Source organism: Mustela nivalis, assembly GCF_964662115.1.
Source record: "Mustela nivalis genome assembly, chromosome: 18".
In the NCBI taxonomy this organism is placed as follows: Eukaryota; Metazoa; Chordata; class Mammalia; order Carnivora; family Mustelidae; genus Mustela; species Mustela nivalis.
This window is the reverse complement of record NC_139037.1, coordinates 34,612,795-34,633,489: the sequence shown is the minus strand read 5'-3', so window position 1 is coordinate 34,633,489 and position 20,695 is coordinate 34,612,795. Positions and strand designations below refer to the sequence as shown.

General features: G+C 37.0%; 1 protein-coding gene across 4 annotated transcripts in view; it reads left to right on the top strand.

The window, feature by feature from the left end:
- Positions 1 to 20,695, top strand: part of PHKB (phosphorylase kinase regulatory subunit beta) — a 233,927-nt gene that overhangs the window by 132,874 nt on the left and 80,358 nt on the right. For all 4 annotated transcript variants that reach the window (XM_082711007.1, XM_082711005.1, XM_082711004.1 and 1 more), the window contains one exon: positions 13,212 to 13,306. In XM_082711007.1, coding sequence (XP_082567133.1) covers positions 13,212 to 13,306 — 95 coding nt within the window. The remainder of the gene's footprint in view (positions 1 to 13,211; positions 13,307 to 20,695) is intronic.

Here is a 20,695-nt window from a genome sequence, read left to right as displayed (position 1 = left end):
CTTCCTATTTTTCTTTTCATGTTTTTCTTGGACTGTGATGGAAAGATTAAGAGTTTTAGAGTCATGAACTTAAGAAACTGGACAGTTCAGGATTTCAGTGAAGTTTCTGCTACTTATCACTTACATGACTTGAAGAATTTTCTTAACTTCTGTATCATCAGTTTTTTTTTTTTTAAACTGATGGATGGATTAACTGATGAAGAAATATACCTAAAACATTTACTGTGGCACAGATACATACTTAAATGGCTCTATTTCCTGTACTTCCTTCTGCCCTCCCTCTCTCAGCCACTATTTAAGAGATAGTATTTGTTAAAATGTATTTCATAGTTCTTATTAACCAGACAATTTAGGATGCTCATGGGCCCTCCTGGTATGTACCCCCATAGTCACAAAACATCACAAGAATAAAATGCTTCCCTAATTGCTACTTAATCTTTTGTCTTCTCTGTGATTTAGCTGCTATATGCAGAGGCCTACTGTATGCTAGTCACTGATATCCAGTAGCCCTACAGCAAGAATATGACAACCTAGGAAATATATACTACTTCCTAATTCTAATGTTTGTAGCTAAGGTAAATTCATTTGCATTTGATTTCATTCATGGTATTTTTTGCCCAATTGACGTCAGATATAAAAACTAGTGATTAAGCCTGGAAACCTAATGCTTTTAAAAGTTAAATTTAGTGATAAAGTGCCCCCTAGTGTGCACGAGGACAAAAGAAATTGGTCTTGATTTTCTTTCTTTCTTTTTTTTTTTTAATTTTTATTTATTTATTTGACAAAGAGAGATACAGCAAGGTAGGGAACACAAGCAGGGGGAGTGGGAGAGGGATAAGCAGGCTTCCAGTTGAGCAGGGAGCCCAATGTGGGGCTCCATCCCAGGATCCTGGGATCATGACCTGAGCAAAAGGCAGCTGCTTAACGACTGAGCCACCCTTGGCACCCGGGTCTTGATTTTCACTGGTCTCTTGACTTCAAAAGCAGTTGACTCCTTACTCAGTATAGCACAAGGTTTTGGTACTAATCAGTTAAAGATAAAACGAACAGATAAGAGTATACAGATACATTTCTACATTGTGGTTGCTAAGAGATTTCCCAGCTGTTACACTTCAGGAAACTTCAAGCAGAAAGACATCGATTTCTAAGCACTTTTGTTATCTTTTTCATGGTATCTGTGTGATTGCTAGTGCCCTGAAGTGAGATTTCTGGGCAGTAGGCATTATAAACATCTTGCAAGCACATGTAATACAGTATGACTCTAAAAGCTTCACCTAAGAAGATTTTCTTCCTTTAGCTTATTATATAAATTTCTGGCTTTCTTAAAACTAAAATTTTTAGTTAAATTGCTACTAAGGCTAGGGAACTTGTATAAAAGTTTATGATCCCACCCTTAAATATATTAGTAAAATTGAATATAAAAGCAGTAATGCCTGGAGTCTGAGAAGACTGCATACATCAGACTGTTTCCCAGAAATACCAATAATACCTGCTTTAAAATGTATCCGATTCTGTGCTCTGTCCTTTGTAAGTTTTAACCTAGGTAATCCTCCTAGCTTTATATGAGTCATAACTGAAGCTCAGAAGAGTTTAGCAACTCATCCAAGGTTACATAGCCCGTGACTGATTTACTGATTTATTCTGGAATCTGCAGGGTGATTGTATCACCTCTAACCTTTCTAAATACGTTCATTAAAAATAAAAACCTTGCTTATAATAAAAGATATTAATTTGTATCCTATTTTCATTTACATGCTTATTTTTAAAAAACGATTTCTTAGTGATTTTTTTGTCCTCTATGAATTGTCTAGTTCTCTTTGCCCATTTAACTTTGATTTTGATGGGTTTTCTTATCAGTCTGCATGAATGTTTTATGTATTAGGTGTATTGACCTCTTTGGTATTTTCCTAGTTTGTTTGCCTATGAATATTTTTTTTTTTTGCATTGCTTTTTGATGAACGAAATTTAAAGTCATTATATAATTAGATCTATCATTATTTTTCAATTTAATTCTGGCCATGGTGTCATGATAAAAAATTACTTGCTCTGTTAAATTTCCTTTGAATTGTCATTTTATTAAAGAAATAAAAATTCTTCTTGATATTTTCTCTTTACCCTCAATAATGATTGAAGTAAACCTGGTGTATTTTTCATAAAATATCTACACACAAAAAATAAAAATATTAATGAACCTAATCTGTTGTCTAAAGATTTAAAGACAGCTGTCCCTATTTATAGAAATGCTTATCTGTGAAGTTTGTTACCATACTATGAAATGTAGAAAGCCATTGGTCTTATATCCTTGTTCCGTTATTTTCATTTTAAATATTCTGTAGTTGGTTGGGCACACATTCCTTCAGGCTTTCACTCTTCACCAGAAAGCCAGTACCATGGAACTGGCACAGTGAGGAATTCTGTTTTGCCTCCTGAATGTCCAAAATCAATGCAGTTCAAAAAAATACGTTTATAATATGATCTTTTTGAGGTATTAGTCACTTTTACCATTATGAAAATTAAAGCAATGATTACAGCAATTGATGTTCCCAAATTTGTTAACCCAGTAGTTTATTATTTTGTTTAATAAGTCTCTTGAGCACCTACTATATGGAAGATGCTGTGCTAGAAAGTGGGGACTAGCCATGAATGAGAAGCATACAGCCTGTGGGGTTATAGATGAGCACATGGTGGAAGTTCGGATGTCAAGCTGGATATATAGATGCAGCACAAATAGAGAAATGAGAAGGAAATACAAAGAAATAAGCTTTCTCAAGAGACTTGGTTAACTGATCCATATCAATTTTACAGATTAGCATTTATGCTTTCCAGGGATTTAAGATTTACTAATTTTTCTGTCATTTATAAATAACAGAATAATAAAGATAGAATTTTATTTCTGTAGAAAGACAGTAAAACATTAATTATGTAAAATGCTTGTTGATAGTGGAAATTTTTTCACATCCAATGATCAGACAAATGAGATAGGGAAATAATTTGGTGCTATTTAGAATATCATTGTACTAATCAACCCTGTATCATGAGCTCAACTGATATTAATAAATAGAAATTATATGACGGTATTTGCCATAATTAAGCCTACATTGATTTGGTTTAAATTTTACAAAAGTGTATTTTTTTTCAGAGGTAGAAGCATATTCTGTGATTTGAATAGGAAAAATATAACATATCAAGGTCTAAGTTATTTGTGGAATGTTTTCTCCTATTGGTATATTTTCCATCTGTGTTGTATACAGTGTCAGTGTTCTTAAAGGGTAAAATTAGTCTAGGCTATGAGTGCAAACTCGAGAGAGAGACTGTGTTTGAATCTAAGCTCTGTCATTTACTTTCTGTGTGCAAGTTGCTGAGCCCCTCCGTGCCTCCATTTTGTCATCCATAAAATGACAAGATTGTGGTGAGGATTAATGAATTAGTATAAATGAACTGCTCAAATGAGGCTAGGAACAGAGTGAGCACCTGGTGTTTCTGTGGTTCCTGTGACAGAGGCAACAGTGCCTGCACTGTTCCTCCTTTCTCTTGTCATGCTATCATTAATATCACTTTTATTATTACTAAAAACATCTTTCAAGAGTTACTAAAAACACCTTCTGTGATTCTGTCTTTTGGATAACATTGCATACGTACCCTGAAGTTAACCCTAGAATAGAAATACCTGTATAATGAGAAACATTACCCTAGCTGCAAGGAAATTTACAATTGTTTCTGTGGTTGACTTTCTGCTCCGTTTTTCAAATTATTCACTGACTTAAAGAAGTACCTAAAAAACTATGGAAAATTAGGTTGTTGGTTTTTGCTTGTTTGTTTGTTTGGTTGGATTTTTACTAAATATTATACACAGGTAAATTTATATGACATTCAGCATGGTGTCATTTTTATGTAATCAGTAAAGAACTGAAGATCAAATATGAAATGAAGACTTTTCATAGCATAAGTGTAGCAAAAATTGTGCTGATTCACTTTGGAAGAAGTTAGATTCTTTTTTTTTTTAAATGTTGTTATTCGATTACCTTTACATGTCTCAGTATAACTAAGATAACATTATACATGTGCAGTTGCTGGGACAGTGTATGCCTGTGGTAAATTTGCATAGATACTGCCAACTTGCACTCCAACAAGGTCATACAGAATTACACTTTGAAGTTTTCTTTTCACCACCCCTTGCTAGCATAGTCTTCTCCATGTCCAAAGAGAATCCCTGTTAAGCCTTAGGTTCTGACTCTCTCTGAGAGGTGTTAAAGTAGCAGACAGCAGAGAACCATTGACTTAATACCTTCTCCTCACCCTCTCCTTCCAAACTCTAAATTACATTCATTATTATGCCCTTGGATTTTTTTTTATTCTTTTTTAACTTAAAAAAATTTTTTTAATAAACATATAATGTATTTTTATCCCCAGGGGTACAGGTCTGTGAATCGGCAGGTTTACACATTTCACAGCACTCATCATAGCACATGCACTCCCCAATGTCCATCCTCACCACCCTCTCCCATCCCCCCTCCCCCCCAGCAACCCTCAGTCTGTTTTTTGAAATTGAAATTTTATGGTTTGTCTCCCTCCCAATCCCACCTTCTTTCATTTTTTCTTTTCCTACCCTGCAACCCCCCCACATTGCATTTCCACTTCCTTGTATCAGGGAGATCGTATGATAGTTGTCTTTCTCTGATTGACTTATTTCACTAAGCATAATACCATCTAGTTCCATCCATGTCATTGCAAATGGCAAGATTTCATTTCTTTTGATGGCTGCATAGTATTCCATTGTGTATATATACCACATCTTCTTTATCCATTCATCTATTGATGGACATCTAGGTTCTTTCCATGGTTTGGCTATTGTGGACATTGCTGCTATAAACATTCAGGTGCACGTGCCCCTTTGGAGCACCACGTTTGTATCTTTAGCATATATACCCAGTAGTGCAATGGCTGGGTAATAGGGTAGCTCTATTTTCAGTTTTTTGAGGAACCTCCACACTGTTTTCCAGAGTGGTTGCACCAGCTTGCATTCCCACCAACATTGTAAGAGAGTTCCCCTCTCTCCGCATCCTTGCCAGCTTCTGTCATTTCTTGACTTGTTAATTTTAGCCATTGTGACTGGTGTGAGGTGGTATCTCATTGTGGTTTTGATTTGTATTTCCCTGATGCCAAGTTATGTGGATGATTTTTTCATGTGTCTGTTGGCCATCTGGATGTCTTCTTTGCAGAAGTGTCTGTTCATGTCCTCTGCCCATTTCTTGATTGGGTTATTTGTTCTTTGGCTGTTGAGTTTGCTAAGCTCTTTATAGATTTTGGATACTAGCCCTTTATCTGATATGTTGTTTGCAAATATCTTCTCCCATTCTGTCAGTTGTATTTTGGTTTTGTTCACTGTTTCCTTTGCTGTGCAAAAAGCTTTTGATCTTGATGAAATCCCAATAGTTCATTTTTGCCCTTCCTTCGGTTGTCTTTGGCGAAGTTCCTAGGAAGAGGTTGCTGTGGTTGAGGTCAAAGAGGTTGCTGCCTGTGTTCTTCTCAAGGATTTTGATGGATTCCTTTCTCACATTGAGGTCCCTCATCCATTTTGAGTCTATTTTTGTGTGTGGTGTAAGGAAATGGTCCAATTTCATTTTTCTGCATGTGGCTGTCCAATTTTCCCAGAACCATTTGTTGAAGAGGCTGTCTTTTTTCCATTGGACATTCCTTCCTGCTTTGTCGAAGATTAGTTGACCATAGAGTTGAGCGTCTATTTCTGGGCTCTCTATTCTGTTCCATTGATCTATGTGTCTGTTTTTGTGCCAGTACCATACTGTCTTGATGATGACAGCTTTGTAATAGAGCGTGAAGAGTGGAATTGTGATGCCACCAACTTTGGCTTTCTTTTTCAATATTCCTTTGGCTATTCGAGGTCTTTTCTGGTTCCATATAAATTTTAGGATTGTTTGTTCTATTTCTTTGAAAAAAAAATGGATGGGATTTTGATAGGGATTGCATTAAATGTGTTTTGCATTAAATGTGATTGCTTTAGGTAGAATAGACATTTTCACAATATTTGTTCTTCCAATCCATGAGCATAGAACATTTTTTTATTTCTGTGTGTCTTCCTCAATTTCTTTCATGAGTACTTTATAGCTTTCTGAGTATAGATTCTTTGCCTCTTTGATTAGTTTTATTCCTAGGTATCTTATGTTTTTGGGAGCAATTGTAAGTGGGACTGACTCCTTAATTTCTCTTTCTTCTGTCTTGTTGTTAATGTAAAGAAATCCATTTAATTTCTAGGCATTGACTTTATATTCTGACACTTTACTGAATTCCTGTACAAGTTCTAGCAGTTTTGGAGTGGAGTCTTTTGGGTTTTCCACATGTAGTATCATATCATCTGCGAAGAGTGATAGTTTTACTTCTTCTTTGCCGATTTGGATGCTTTTAATTTCTTTTTGTTGTCTGATTGCTGAGGCTAGGACTTCTTGTACTATGTTGAACCTCAGTGGTGATACCGGACATCTTTGCCGTGTTCCTGACCTTAGCGGAGAAGCTTTCAGTTTTTCTCCATTGAGAATGATATTTGCAGTGGGTTTTTCATAGATGGCTTTGATAATATTGAGGTATGTGACCTCTATCCCTACACTTTGAAGAGTTTTGATCAGGAAGGGATGATGCACTTTGTCAAATGCTTTTTCAGCATCTATTGAGAGTATCATATGGTTCTTATTCCTTCTTTTATTAATGTATAGTATCACATTGATTGATTTGCAGATGTTGAACCAAACTTACAGCCCTGGAATAAATCCCACTTGGTCGTGGTGAATAATCCTTTTAATGTACTGTTGGATCCTATTGGCCAGTATTTTGGTGATAATTTTCGCATCTGTGTTCCAAGGATATTGATCTATAATTCTTTTTTTTTGATGGGATCCTTGTCTGGTTTGGGGATCAAGGTGATGCTGGCCTCATAAAATGATTTTGGAAGTTTTCCTTCCCTTTCTATTTTTTGGAACAGTTTCAGGAGAATAGGAATTAATTCTTCTTTAAATGTTTGGTAGAATTCCCCTGGGAAGCCATCTGGCCCTGGGCTCTTGTTTGTTTGGAGATTTTTGATGACTGTTTCAATCTCCTTACTGGTTATGGGTCTATTCAGGTTTTCTATTTCTTCCTGGTTCAGTTGTGGTAGTTTATATGTCTCTAGAAAAGTATCCATTTCTTCCAGATTGTCAAATTTGTTGGCGTAGAGTTGCTCATAGTATGTTCTTATAATTGTTTGTATTTCTTTGGTGTTTGTGTGATCTCTCCTCTTTCATTCATGATTTTATTTATTTGGGTCCTTTCTCTTTTTGATAAGTCTGCCAGGGGTTTATCAATCTTATTAATTCTTTCAAAGAACCAGCTCCTAGTTTTGTTGATTTGTTCTATTGTTTTTTTAGTTTCTATTTCATTGATTTCTGCTCTGATCTTTATGATTTCTCTTCTCCTGCTGGGTTTAGGCTTTCTTTGTTGTTCTTTCTCCAGCTCCTTTAGGTGTAGGGTTAGGTTGTGTATTGGAGACCTTTCTTGTTTCTTGAGAAAGGCTTGTATTGCTATATATTTTCCTCTCAGGACTGCCTTTGTTGTGTCCCACAGATTTTGAACCGTTGTGTTTTCATTATTATTTGTTTCCATGAATTTTTTCAGTTCCTCTTTAATTTCCTGGTTGACCCATTCATTCTTTAGAAGGATGCTGTTTAGTCTCCAAGTATTTGGGTTCTTTCCAAATTTCCTCTTGTGATTGAATTCTAGCTTCAGAGCATTGTGGTCTGAAAATATGCAGGGAATGATCCCAGTCTTTTGATACCGGTTGAGACCTGATTTATGACCCAGGATGTGATCTATTCTGGAGAATGTTCCATGTGCACTAGAGAAGAATGTAGATTCTGTTGCTTTGGGATGGAATGTTCTGAATATATCTGTGATGTCCATCTGGCCCAGTGTGTCATTTAAGGCCTTTATTTCCTTGTTGATCTTTTGCTTAGATAATCTGTTCATTTCAGTGAGGGGAGTGTTAAGGTCCCCTACTAGTATTGTATTATTGTCGATGTATTTCTTTGATTTTGTTATTAATTGGTTTATATAGTTGGCTGCTCCCATGTTAGGGGCATAGATATTTAAAATTGTTAGGTCTTATTGTTGGACAGACCCTTTGAGTATGATATAGTGTCCTTCCTCAACTCTTATTATAGTCTTTGGCTTAAAATCTAATTGATCTGATATAAGGATTGCTACCCCAGCTTTCTTCTGATGTCCATTAGCATGGTACATTGTTTTCCACCTCCTCACTTTAATTTTGGAGGTGTCTTCAGGTCTAAAATGAGTCTCTTGTAGGCAGCATATAGATGGGTTTTGTTTTTTAATCCATTCTGATACCCTGTGTCTTTTGATTGGGTCAGTTAGCCCATTAACTTTAAGGGTAACTATTGAGAGATATGAATTTAGTGACATTGTATTTCCTGTAAGGTGACTGTTACTGTATATTGTCTCTGTTTCTTTCTGATCTACTACTTTTAGGGTCTCTCTTTGCTAGAGGACCCCTTTCAGTATTTCTTATAGAGCTGGTTTGGTGTTTTCAAATTCTTTCAGTTTTTGTTTGTCCTGGAAGCTTTTTATCTCTCCTTCTATATTCAATGATAGCCTAGCTGGATAGTATTCTTGACTGCATGTTTTTCTCGTTTAGTGCTCTGAATATATCATGCCAGTTCTTTCTGGCCTGCCAGATCTCTGTGGATAGGTCTGCTGCCAATCTAATATTTTTACCCTTGTATGTTACAGACTTCTTTTCCTGGGCTGCTTTCTGGATTTTCTCTTTGTCACTAAGACTTGTAAATTTTACTATCAGGTGATGAGGTGTGGACCTATTTTTATTGATTTTGAGGGGCATTCTTAGCATCTCCTGGATTTTGAGGTTTGTTCCCTTTGCCATATTAGGGAAATTCTCTACAATAATTATCTCAAATATACCTTCTTCTCCCCTCTCTCTTTCGTCTTCTTCTGGAATCCCAATTATTCTAATGTTGTGTCATCTTATGGTGTCACTTATCTCTTGAATTCTGTCCTTGTGGTCCAGTATTTGTTTGTCTCTCTTTTGCTCAGCTTCTTTATTCTCTGTCATTTGGTCTTCTATGTCACTAATTCTTTCTTCTGCCTTATTTATCTTAGCAGTAATAGCTTCCATTTTTGATTGCACCTCATTAATAGCTTTTTTAATTTCAAATTGGTTAGATTTTAGTTCTTTTATTTCTCCAGAAAGGGTTTTTATCTCTCCGGAGAGGGTTTCTCTAATATCTTCTATGCCTTTTTTGAGCCTGGCTAGAACCTTGAGAATCATCATTCTGAACTCTAGGTCTGTCATATTACCAATGTCTGTATTGATTAGGTCCCCAGCCTTTGGTACTGACTCTTAATTCTTTTTTTTTGTGGTGAGTTTTTCTGTGTCGTCATTTTGTCCAGATAAGATTTGCTTTCTCCTCCTCTGGAATTCTGCTGTTTTCCTTGGTGGTCTTGGCTGGGTTTCTTGTTGATCTCCTTGGGGAGGGGCGTGTTGTTGATTCTCAAGTGTCTTTGCCCCAGGGAGAATTGCACCACCCTTACCAGGAGCCAGGCTACATAATCTGCTGGGGTTTGCTTTCGGGAGCTTTTGTTTCCTGAGCACTTTCTGTAGAGTTCTGGAGGACGGGAATGAAGATGGCGGCCTCCCAGTCTCTGGCCCGGAGGAGCCGAGAGCTCGGTGTCCCGCTCCTCAGTGCACCCTCAGAGAAAAGTGCCCAACTGCCCCTGTCTCCCTGGCCTCCTGTCGTGCTTGGAGGAAATCGCTCAATCGGTCGCACTTGGAGAAAAGCGCCTGGTCGCTTCCGTCTGCATGGCCTCTGGCCACGTTCCACACTTACCCAGCCTGTGACCGGTTCAAGGTAACCCCGAGCTGAGAGCTCACCCCCGGCTTTGTCGCTGTAGCCGGCTTCCCTGCTCTAACACCTATGAGCTCTGTGACACTCAGACACCCCCGGTCCTTCTGTGACCCCGCGGAACCTGACATTATGCTGACCCCGCGTGGGTCCCCCCCCCCCCCCGCCGCCGCCGCGGTTTAGCCTCTGGAGCGATGTTCCTCTGTGGAGCAGACTTTTAAAAGTCCTGATTTTGTCGCCCTTGGATTTTATCCATAGTTGCCACAAGGAGCTACCAGGTGGAAGGGGATTCCAGTACAACAGTATAACAGCAGTTGAAGCCATTGCTTTCATGCTGCTTAGCACCCCATGAAAAATGCTCTGTCTCAGAAATCTATCAGAATTTAGTATCAGCAAACACTTTGTCTCCCCTTCATGAATTGGTTTCCTTTCTTGAGAGAATGTAAATACATTATTTTGAGACCAGCTTTATTGAACATAATTTACATGCTATATCTTAACATATTCAAAGTTTAAATGCAGTGGTTTCTAATTTATTCACAGATTTGGATAACCATCACCACAATCAATTTTAGAATATTTTCATCATCCTTCAAAAACCTCATGCCCAGTTACTCCCCAACCACCCCAAATCTCTTCAGCCTTTCCCCCAACACTGGATACTTGTTAATCTACTTTCTATCCCTGTAGATTTGCCTATTCTGGACATTTCATATACCTTGAATCATATAATACCTGCCCTTTGCACCCTGTTGTCAAGGTTCACTGATGTATCATAATTCTTTTTATGGTCAAAAAACAGTGCATTGTATGTATATACCACATTTGATTTTTCCATTTATCTGGTGATGGACATTGGGATTGTTTCTATTACTTTGCTTTTATGAATAATGCTGCTTTGAACTTTCATGTACAAGTTATTGCTTGACATTTGTTTTCATTTCTCCTGGGTATATACCTAGGGGTAGAATTGCTGAGTCATTTGGTAACTCTGTGTTTAACATTTTGAGTAATTCCAGAGTGTTTTCTAAAGTAACTGTACCGTAATGCATTCTATCTAACAATGTATGAGGATTCCAGTTTCTCTGCATCCTCTCCAACCATTGTTCTTGTCTGCTTTTTGATAATAAGCATCCTAATGAATATGAAGTGGTATCTCATTGTGATTTTGATAAGCATTTCTCAAATGACTTAATGTTATTGAGCATCTTTTCCTGAGCTTACTGGTAATTTGTGTATTTTGGGGGGAAGTGTCAGTTTGGGTACTGTGGCCATTTTTAAATTGCATTCTCTTTTTTTATTGAGTCACAAGATTTTTTATATATATTCAAGGCAGAAGTCCTTTACAAGGTACATGATTTGTAGATATTTTCTCCCATTCTGTGGGCTGTTATTTTACTCTTTTCATTGTGTCCTTTGAGGTCCACAAGGTTATAATTTGACAAAGTTCAATTTATCTCATCTCTTCTTTGTTACTTATGTTTTCATTTTGTAGTTTTGGCCTCCTTGAATGAGTTTGAAAGTATTTTCACTACTGTTTTGGAAAAGTGTGTGAAAGATTGATTTTACTTCTTCTTTAACTGTTTGGTAGAATTCCCTAATGAAGCCATCATGTTCTGGGCTTTTGTTTTTTTGTTTGTTTTTCCAGGGTCTCAGTCGCTTGTTATAAATCTGTTTATCGGGGTGCCTGGGTGGCTCAGTTGGTTAAACATCTGCCTTTGGCTCAAGTCATGATCTCAGGGTCCTGGAATTGAGCCCTGTGTTTCTCTGCTTAGTGGGGAGTCTGCTTCTCATTCTCACTCTCACTCTCCCTCTGTGTGCTCTCTCTCAAATACATAATTAAAATCTTTAAAAATAAATAAATAAATATAATTTATATTAGGTTATCTAAATTATTGGCATACATTTGTTCATGGTATTATCATATACTCCTAAAGGTCAGTGATAATGTTTGTAACTTCCATTCCTGATTTAATAATTTGAGTCTTCTTTTTTTATTGTTCAGTCTAGCTAAAGTTTTGTCCACTTTTTAAAAATTAACATATGGGGCCCCTGGGTGGCTCAGTGGGTTAAAGCCTTTGCCTTTTGCTCAGATCATGATCCCAGGGTACTGTGATCAAGCCCCGCATCAGCTGTCTACTGAGCAGAGAATCTGCTTCCCTCTCTCTTGCTGCCTGCCTCTCTGCCTACTTGTGATCTCCATCTGTCGAATAAATTTTAAAAAAAGAGTCTTTAAAAAAAATAAAAATAAAAAAGATTAATCTGTTTAAAATTAACATATAATGTATTATTTGCTTCAGGGGTACAGGTCTGTGAATTATCAGTCTTACATAATCTATAGCACTCACCATAGCACATATCCTCCCCAATGTCCATAACCCAACCACCCTATCCCTCCTCCCAAGCCCCAGCAACCCTTTTGTCCACTTCTGAGCTTTTCAAGAATCTACTTTTAGTTTCACTTATATTCCCTCTTGCTTTTCTCTATTTTATTTCATTAACTTACACTCTAATCTTTACTATTTCCTTCCTTCTGCTTGCTTTTGATTTAGTTTTCTCTCTTCATCTGCTGTCTTAAGATGTAAAGATAAGTTACTGATTTGAAGTTTTTCTTCTGTTTAATATAGGCATTTATAGCTCCAGATTTTCCTCTGAGCATTGATTTAGCTACATCCACAAGTTTTGGTATATTGTATCTTCATTTTCAATCATCTCATCAGAACATGTATTAGAAACTATTTTCTGGGCGCCTGGGTAGCTCAGTGGGTTGGGCCGCTGCCTTCGGCTCAGGTCATGATCTCAGGGTCCTGGGATCGAGTCCCGCATCGGGCTCTCTGCTCGGCGGGGAGCCTGCTTCCTCCTCTCTTTCTCTGCCTGCCTCTCTGCCTACTTGTGATCTCTCTCTGCCAAACAAATAAATAAATCTTTAAAAAAAAAAAAAAAGAAACTATTTTCTAATTTCCCATTTGTTTTCTTCTTTGACCCATTGGTTATTTAGGAGTGTGTTAATTTCCATGTATTTGTGAATTTCTAAAATTTCTTCCTATTGACTGATTTCTAATTTTATTCTATTGTGGTCAGAATCATACTTTGTATAATTTTAACTCTTTAACTCTTTAAATTTATTGAGTATTGTTCTATGGCCTAGCATATGGAAGATACTCTGTGTACATTGAGGAGGATATATATTGTGCTCTTGTTGGATGAAGTATTCTGTTGCTATTAGGTCAAGTTTGTTTATAGTGTAAAGATGAATTTTTGACAATGTCATTTCTCTTCTTTTTTTTTCAGCTGATGAATTAATCAGCCCTAAAGACATTGATCCTGTCCAGCGCTATGTCCCACTACAGAATCAGCGTAACGTGAGCATGAGGTTTTCCAATCAAGTAAAGAGATTTTTTTTTTCTTAATTTAGACTCATCTAGAGACATTTAAAGATTAATTTTAAAAGAAATTTTATTCTTAATGGGTTTTTGTTTCTTTTTCTGAGGGCAAGGCTTTTCTCTTTTCTGGTTAATTAAGATTTACTTGTGGTAAAAGATTACTTGTTAATGAAGAAGTATGAGTCAGATATGTCAACAGGATGTCTTCCAGGCAGGCATTTTCATCTTCACAGTGGTTGAGTTTAAGGTGTTAAATGCCTTCAGGAGGATACAATATGTATGTATGGGCAAGAGGATATATGTGGGGGAAGTGGGGTCCCATGAAAGGCCCTGTGCTTAATGTCTGTCCATTTCTATGTCTCTGTGACAGGACTGAGTGACTGACAGAGTTTTCTTAGTATTTGGTGACATGTTGGGTGAAGGAATAATTTAAAATTTTTTACACTTAGTAGCTATGGATTCAGACTGTGTTGTGTCAACAAAATAAGTGTTTGCAGGATCAGCAAGATTGATGTTGATTTGAGCAAACCCTCAAGTATTAAATGATACCAGTAATGAGGACTGTTAAAATGAGAATGTTGTGGATTCAGGAAACTGCCTGAGGAGAAAGGGAATGAACCTGAGTGTGTGCCTGGGATTCCAAGCAGTTTACATTGATTTAATAAGAATCACAGCACTTCCAGAAGATATGCTTATAAAATCAAAATGCTTCTTTTGGGGTGCTGGGTGGCTCAGTTGGTTAAGTTTCCAGTTCTTGATCTCAACTCAGTCTTTACCATGGTTGTGAGTTTGAGCCCTGCAGTGGGCTCCATGCTGGTCTTAACAAAAACATACCTACTTAAAAAACAAAATAAAACAAAACCCAAAATGCTCCTCTTATTAAAAAAAAATAATATATATATATATACACATACACACATACATACATACATACATACATATATATAATACACACATACACACATAAACATACACAAATAAATCCTTGTTTTGATGAAAGTAAAGGAGAGCCAACTAGGTCCTTTGGATTCTGTGACACTATTTCTCTGTTTATTTTGCTGGTCTTCAACAAAACATGTAATTACTCTGAATGGTTTATAGACGAGAAGTTATTGAGAAGTTATTTGGGAGACTTATAAATAAAAGTTAAGATTTTCTCAAGAACGTGAAATCCCTATGTTAATATGTATTAGAAATTTTCACTGGCCTGTTGACTCCTGTATAAGGTGAGGATTTGGCCTTTATCTTAGTTACTCCTAGTGTCAGTGCAGTACAAGGATACATTCTGTACAAATCTGAGATATGAATTTTACTTGAAGAAACGGTAAAATAAGGAATACATTTAACTTCCTATTACCCAGTGCTGTGACTCTTGAGCCATTTTTAGACTAGTGTGTGTATCATTTACATAGCATTTCACATGTGCTACCCACTTCTGTAGGGTAATGAAATCACAAATACTTTTCTAGAAAATAAAGTAATAGATTACAGATTTGAGTTGTGGGGATAGGAACCAGAGAGCGTCAAAGCACATAACTAACAAAATCAACAATTTAAACAGTTATATAAGGAAGGCTGTGGCTCTGTGTAATATTTGACAGGCAGAGTGCTTCCAACTCTTTCTCTCCCATTCAAGAAAGCTTATTAGAGTACAAGTGAGTGAGAGTTAATTTTATAGGTTTATTTTTTATTTGAAATCATTTTCTGATGCTGCTACTAAATTATCTATGCCCTGCTCCCCAGGTGGAGCCACATCCTACGTCAGAGACTTACTATAGGTTAAGGACAAGGGCTTCTCTCTTTCAGTTTCATGAGGATTAAATCTGTGCAGAGTTGTGTACAGTTTCTGAGAAAGAGATAATAGGAGGATTGGCAGCATAAAATTGCTAGGAGCCATCATGCCCCACCCTGTTGCAGCTTGGTTGTAGTGATATATAAAGTAGTGAGGTGCCTTTGCCACTTTCTTGGCCATTTAAGCAGTAGCCAAGACCAGCTATGACTTTGTCCGTTGCTGGGGCTGGGTTGCATTGATTGATAAAATACAGAAGTCAGACGTAGACCTCTCCTTAAAATATTGATGTTAGAGACCTCTTGGTCATTATTATTATTATTATTATTATTATTATTATGTAAGACTTTATTTATTTGAGAGAGAGAGAGAGCAGGGGAGAGGAAGAAGCATGATCCCCAGTGAGCAGGGAACCCAGCATGGGGCTTGATCCCAGAACCCTGGGATCCTGACCTGAACCAAAGGCAGACACTTAACGAACTGAGCCACCCAGGAACCTCTCTCTTGGTTATATTGACCAGGTCAGACTTTGCAATTAACTTACTGTGGGGATTCACCAGGTGCTTTAAACCCTACTAAACAGTGGGAAAAATAGAGAAGAGTAGTAAAGTTCAGATAATTTCTGGAAGTGAGAAAAGTCCCTGACTTTAAAGGAAGATATGTCAGAGGTCCCCGTTTATCCTTTGCCTCAGTGATTGAGTACATGAACTCAAAGGATTTAGAAGCCCTGATACTTAACAGTTATGGTTTATTACAGGGAAAGGATGCAAGATAAAATCAGCAAAGGCACTCAGGGCAAGTCTTGAGGAAACCAGGCATGAGCTTCCTAATGTCCATTCCCAGTGGAGTCATGTGAGATACAATTACCAGCGACTATGTGTGAAAACACATGCAAAGTGTTGCCAACCAATACTTGCTCAAGCTTGAGTGTCCAAGGTTTTTATTGACAATCAGTCATGTAGGCATGTAGCACCTGCATGATTGACCCTGGTTATTCAAGCTCTAGCTCCTTAGAGGTAAAAACAAAACAACAACAACAACTACAAAAAAAAAAACACACACACACACACAGATGTTCACCATAAATCACATTGTTAGTGATAAACCTTCTGGACAAACTGGTACCGTATGGTCCATGGCCTTAATTAAGCATGCAAAAACACTTACCTGACAGATCCTTCCAAGAAACCAGCCAAGGCTCCATCCTGCAAATATCCCTTTCTTGGGATTGTTCAGAGTTTGAACAGCCCAGGTGTGCTGAATCAATGTATTCCTCTACAAAAAGGTATGGCAGAAGGAAGTTTCTAGACTCTAGAAAGCAAGGAGAGTGCCATAACTGTATAATTGTCCACTCCTTCAAGTATACATAAGGCTATTGGCAAAATGTGGTATCGTCTGGGATGACCTTCCTCACTACTCTGTCACTAGTCAGAAATTGCTGTTTTCTTTTGATGTTACTTAGAGAATAAAACAAATCCCCTTTTATAAGTCAGTTTAGAGGAGTAGAAAGAAAAGTATTGTAAACAACAGCAGATTTATTTATTTATTTATTTATAGTATTGTGAGATTTTGACCCTACCCCCAGAAAAACCTCCAAACCCACCTTTTGGAGATCTTCAAATGTAAGTTCCTAGGGACCAGAGAACATGTTTCATTTATTTTTGTAGCTTTAGTACCTGTGATAGTATCATAACACCTATTATATAGAAGGTAGTCAGTGTTTAACTTGAATGTTTGAGTATACTTGAAGGTATATGTGGGAGGAAGGAATGTCATGGGAAATAGTGGACTTCTCATGCAAATGTCTCTAAATTTACATCCTAACATCTTTCCTAATATTTAAGCTTGAATTTCCAACTATTTGGTGATCATGTCTCCACAGATCTAGTATTTAAAATCCAACATTTCTGAGTATATACTTATCTCCAGCTCATCTAGTTGTGGACATTAAATATGTACAGGTTTTGCATGTCGATCATATCTCATAAAGTTGTTAAAAAATAAACCATATCTTTTTTTAAAAACATATTCTTTTAAATGAATTCCAAAATTTTTAAAAAAATTTATTTTAACTCTAGTTAATATATGGTGTTATATTAGTTTCAGGTGTGCAATATGGTAATTCAGCATTTCTGTAGATCACCTAGTGCTCATCACAGCAGGTGCCCTCCTTAATTTTTGTCACCAATTTAACCCATCCCCCACTCTCCACTCTGGTAACCATCAGATTGTTTTCTATAATTAAAAGTCTGTTTCTTGCTTTGACTCTCTTTTTTGCTCTCATTTTTTTTTTCCTTTGCTTGTGTGTTTTGTTTCTTAAATTCTACATATGGGTGAAATCATATGGTATTTGTCTTTCTCTGACTTATTTCATGTAGCATTTTATTGTCCAGCTCCACCCATGTCAGTGCAAATGGCAAGATTTCATTCTTTTTTATGGCTGAATAGTATTCAATTGTGTATATACACCACATCCTATTTTTCCATTCATCAGTCAATGGACACATGGACTACTTCCATAATTTGGCTGCTATAAATAATGGTGCTATTACATAGGGGGACATGTATCCCTTTGAATTAGTGTTTTTGTATTCCTTGGGTAAATACCTAATAGTGAAATTGCTGAATCATAAGGTAGTTCTGTTTTTAACTTTTTAAGGACACTCCACACTGTTTTCCAGAGTGGCTACACCAGTTTGCATTCCCACCAACAGTGCACGAGTGTTTCTTTCTCACCACATCTTCACTAACATCTGTTGTTTATTGTGTTTTTTATTTTATCCATTCTGACAGGTGTGAGGTGATATCTCATTGTAGTTTTGATGTGCATGTCCCTGATGAGTAAAAACACATTTCTAATACCAAATGTGTTATCTTCTCTCTTCACATCTGCCCTTCTTCCCATATTGCTTGTCTTTGGATAAGGACATTGCTTTCAGTGGTCCCTTCTCATGCCAGTAGCTCTTCTGTTCAGATGGGTCTCATATTGGCTCTGCCTTCACAGTAGCATTCATATTTGTCTCTCCATATTTAGCCCCATTGCCACGTACCACTTCGACTTCATTACAACTCAGTGGCATGGTTTTAATACTCTCTCTCTGACTCCAGCCTCTCTGTTTTTTCTCTGTGCTTGAGAATACATGATCTTATAAAGTTGGGTCCATTAGTGGAATTTCCTGCTTAAAAGCTTCCATGGTGGGGCACCTGGGTGGTGTAGTCAGGCAAGCATCGGACTCTTGGTTTCGGCATAGGTCATGATCTCAGGGTTGTGAGATACAGCCCCATGTCAGGCTATGGACTACGTGTACACTTTCCTTCAGATTCTCTCTCCCTCTCCCTGAGTGTTCTCCCAAATTTCTGAATAATGTAGATGTAACTCTTTTTGCTTGATATTTTACTTTTGTAGAGTTTCTGTTGTTTGTTTGTAAGGGGTATACCTCAACCGCCCATCCATCTTAATCTCCTAATATGGAGTAGTAATTTTTAATTCTTTTATTTATCACTTTTGCTACCTATACATTGTAATGAAACTATATTTTTGGGATCACATCCTTTTGGGAACTTGTCTTTATTTTTGGTGTCCTAAAATTTCTATTTTTGTGTGGATCTTGTTTTCATTTTCTCTGCTTGGCACTTGGGCCCTTTCAGTTTGTGACTTTCTTCAGTGGTGGAAAATTTTCTTAAATTATTACTTTCTTTTTCTATTCTTTCTGTTAGGATTCCTTTATTAGTCAGATCCTAGTCCTCCAGGAATGATCCCCTGAATCTCTTCCCTTTTTCTTTTTTTAGATGGTTTCTGTTTCTTTTGTTTGGTTGGTTGGTTGGTTGGTTTGCTTTTTGGATTTTTTTTTTTCCTATATTCAGAGACTCTTCCTTAACTTTTTGTTCCAGCTCTTCTGCTGAAATTTTTTCAAAGTCATATTTTTAATTTCTAATAGTTCATCTTTGTTCTCTAATTATTCCTTTTGTAGCTTTCTGGTTTTTTATTTAAAATTATTATCACAATTGTTGACAAAATTACACAATCAAAAAATCTTGAGGTGTCAATTTAATAAAAATTTTAATCTCACTATGGTTGTTCAGCACAGTACTACAAGTCCTAGCAACAGCAATCAGATAACAAAAAGAAAGAAAAAGGTAGGTATACAGATCGGCAAAGAAGTCAAACTCTCTCTCTTCGCAAATGACGTGATACTTTACATAGAAAACCCAAAAGACTCCACCCCTAAATTACTAGAACTCGTACAGCAATTCAGTAATGTGGCAGGATACAGATTAATTGCTCTCCTAATCACTAACAATGTAACTGTAGAAAAGAAATTAGGTAATTGATTCCATTTTTAATAGCACCCAATACCATATGATACCTTGGAATAAACCCAACCAAAGACATGAAGGATCTATACTCTAGAAACTACAGAACACTTACGAAAAAAAATGAAGGAAGACAAAAAAAGGTGGAAAAACATTTCATGCTCATGCGTTGGAAGAATAAACATTGTTAAATGTCTATGCTGCCCAGAGCAACCTATACTTTCAGTGCCATCCCGATCAAAATAACAATGGCATTTTTCAAAATGCTGGAAAAAACAATCCTAAAATTTGTATGGAACCAGAAAGACCCTGAATCGTCAAGGAAATGTTGAAAAAGAAAAAGCTGGGGTTGTCACGTTGTCTGATTTCAAGGTGTGATCACCAAGACAGCATGGTATTGGCACAAAAACATACATAGATCAATGGAACAGAATAATGAGCCCAGATATGAACCCTGAACTTTATGGTCAATTAATCTTCGATAAAGCGGGAAAAAATATCCAATGGGAAAAAGATAATCTCTTCAATAAATGGTGCTGGGAAAATTGGACAACTATATAAGAAGAAACTTGACCATTCACTTAAATCACATACAAAGATAAACTCTAAAAGGATGAAAGGCCTCAATGTGAGACAGGAATCCATCAAAGTCCTAGAGGAGAACATAGGCAGTAACCTCTTTGACATCAGCCACAGCAACTTCTTTCAAGACACATCTCCAAAGGCAAGGGAAACAAAAGCAAAAATGAACTTTTGGAACTTCAACAAGATAAAAATCTTCTGTACAGCAAAAGAAACAGTCAACAAAACAAAGAGGCAACCCATGGAATGGGAAAAGATCTTCGCAAATGACACTACAGACAAAGGACTGATATCCAAGATCTAGAAAGAACTCAAACTCAACACCCAAAGAACAAATAGTCCAGTCAAGAAATAGTCAGAAGACATGAACAGGCACTTCTTCAAAGAAGACATACCAATGGCTAACAGACACATGAAAAAATGTTCATCATCATTAGCCATTGGGGAAATTCAAATCAAAACCACATTGAGATACCACCTTACACCAGTTAGAATGGCAAAAATCGACAAAGCAAAAAACCGCAAATGTTGGAGAGGTTGTAGAGAAAGGGAAACCCTCTTACACTGTTGGTGGGAATGCAAATCGGTGCAGCCACTTTGGAAAACTGTGGAGGTTCCTCAAAAAGTTAAAAAAAAGAGCTGCCCTATGACCAGCAATTGCACTACTAGGTATTTACCCCAAAGATACAGATGTAGTAAAAAGAAGG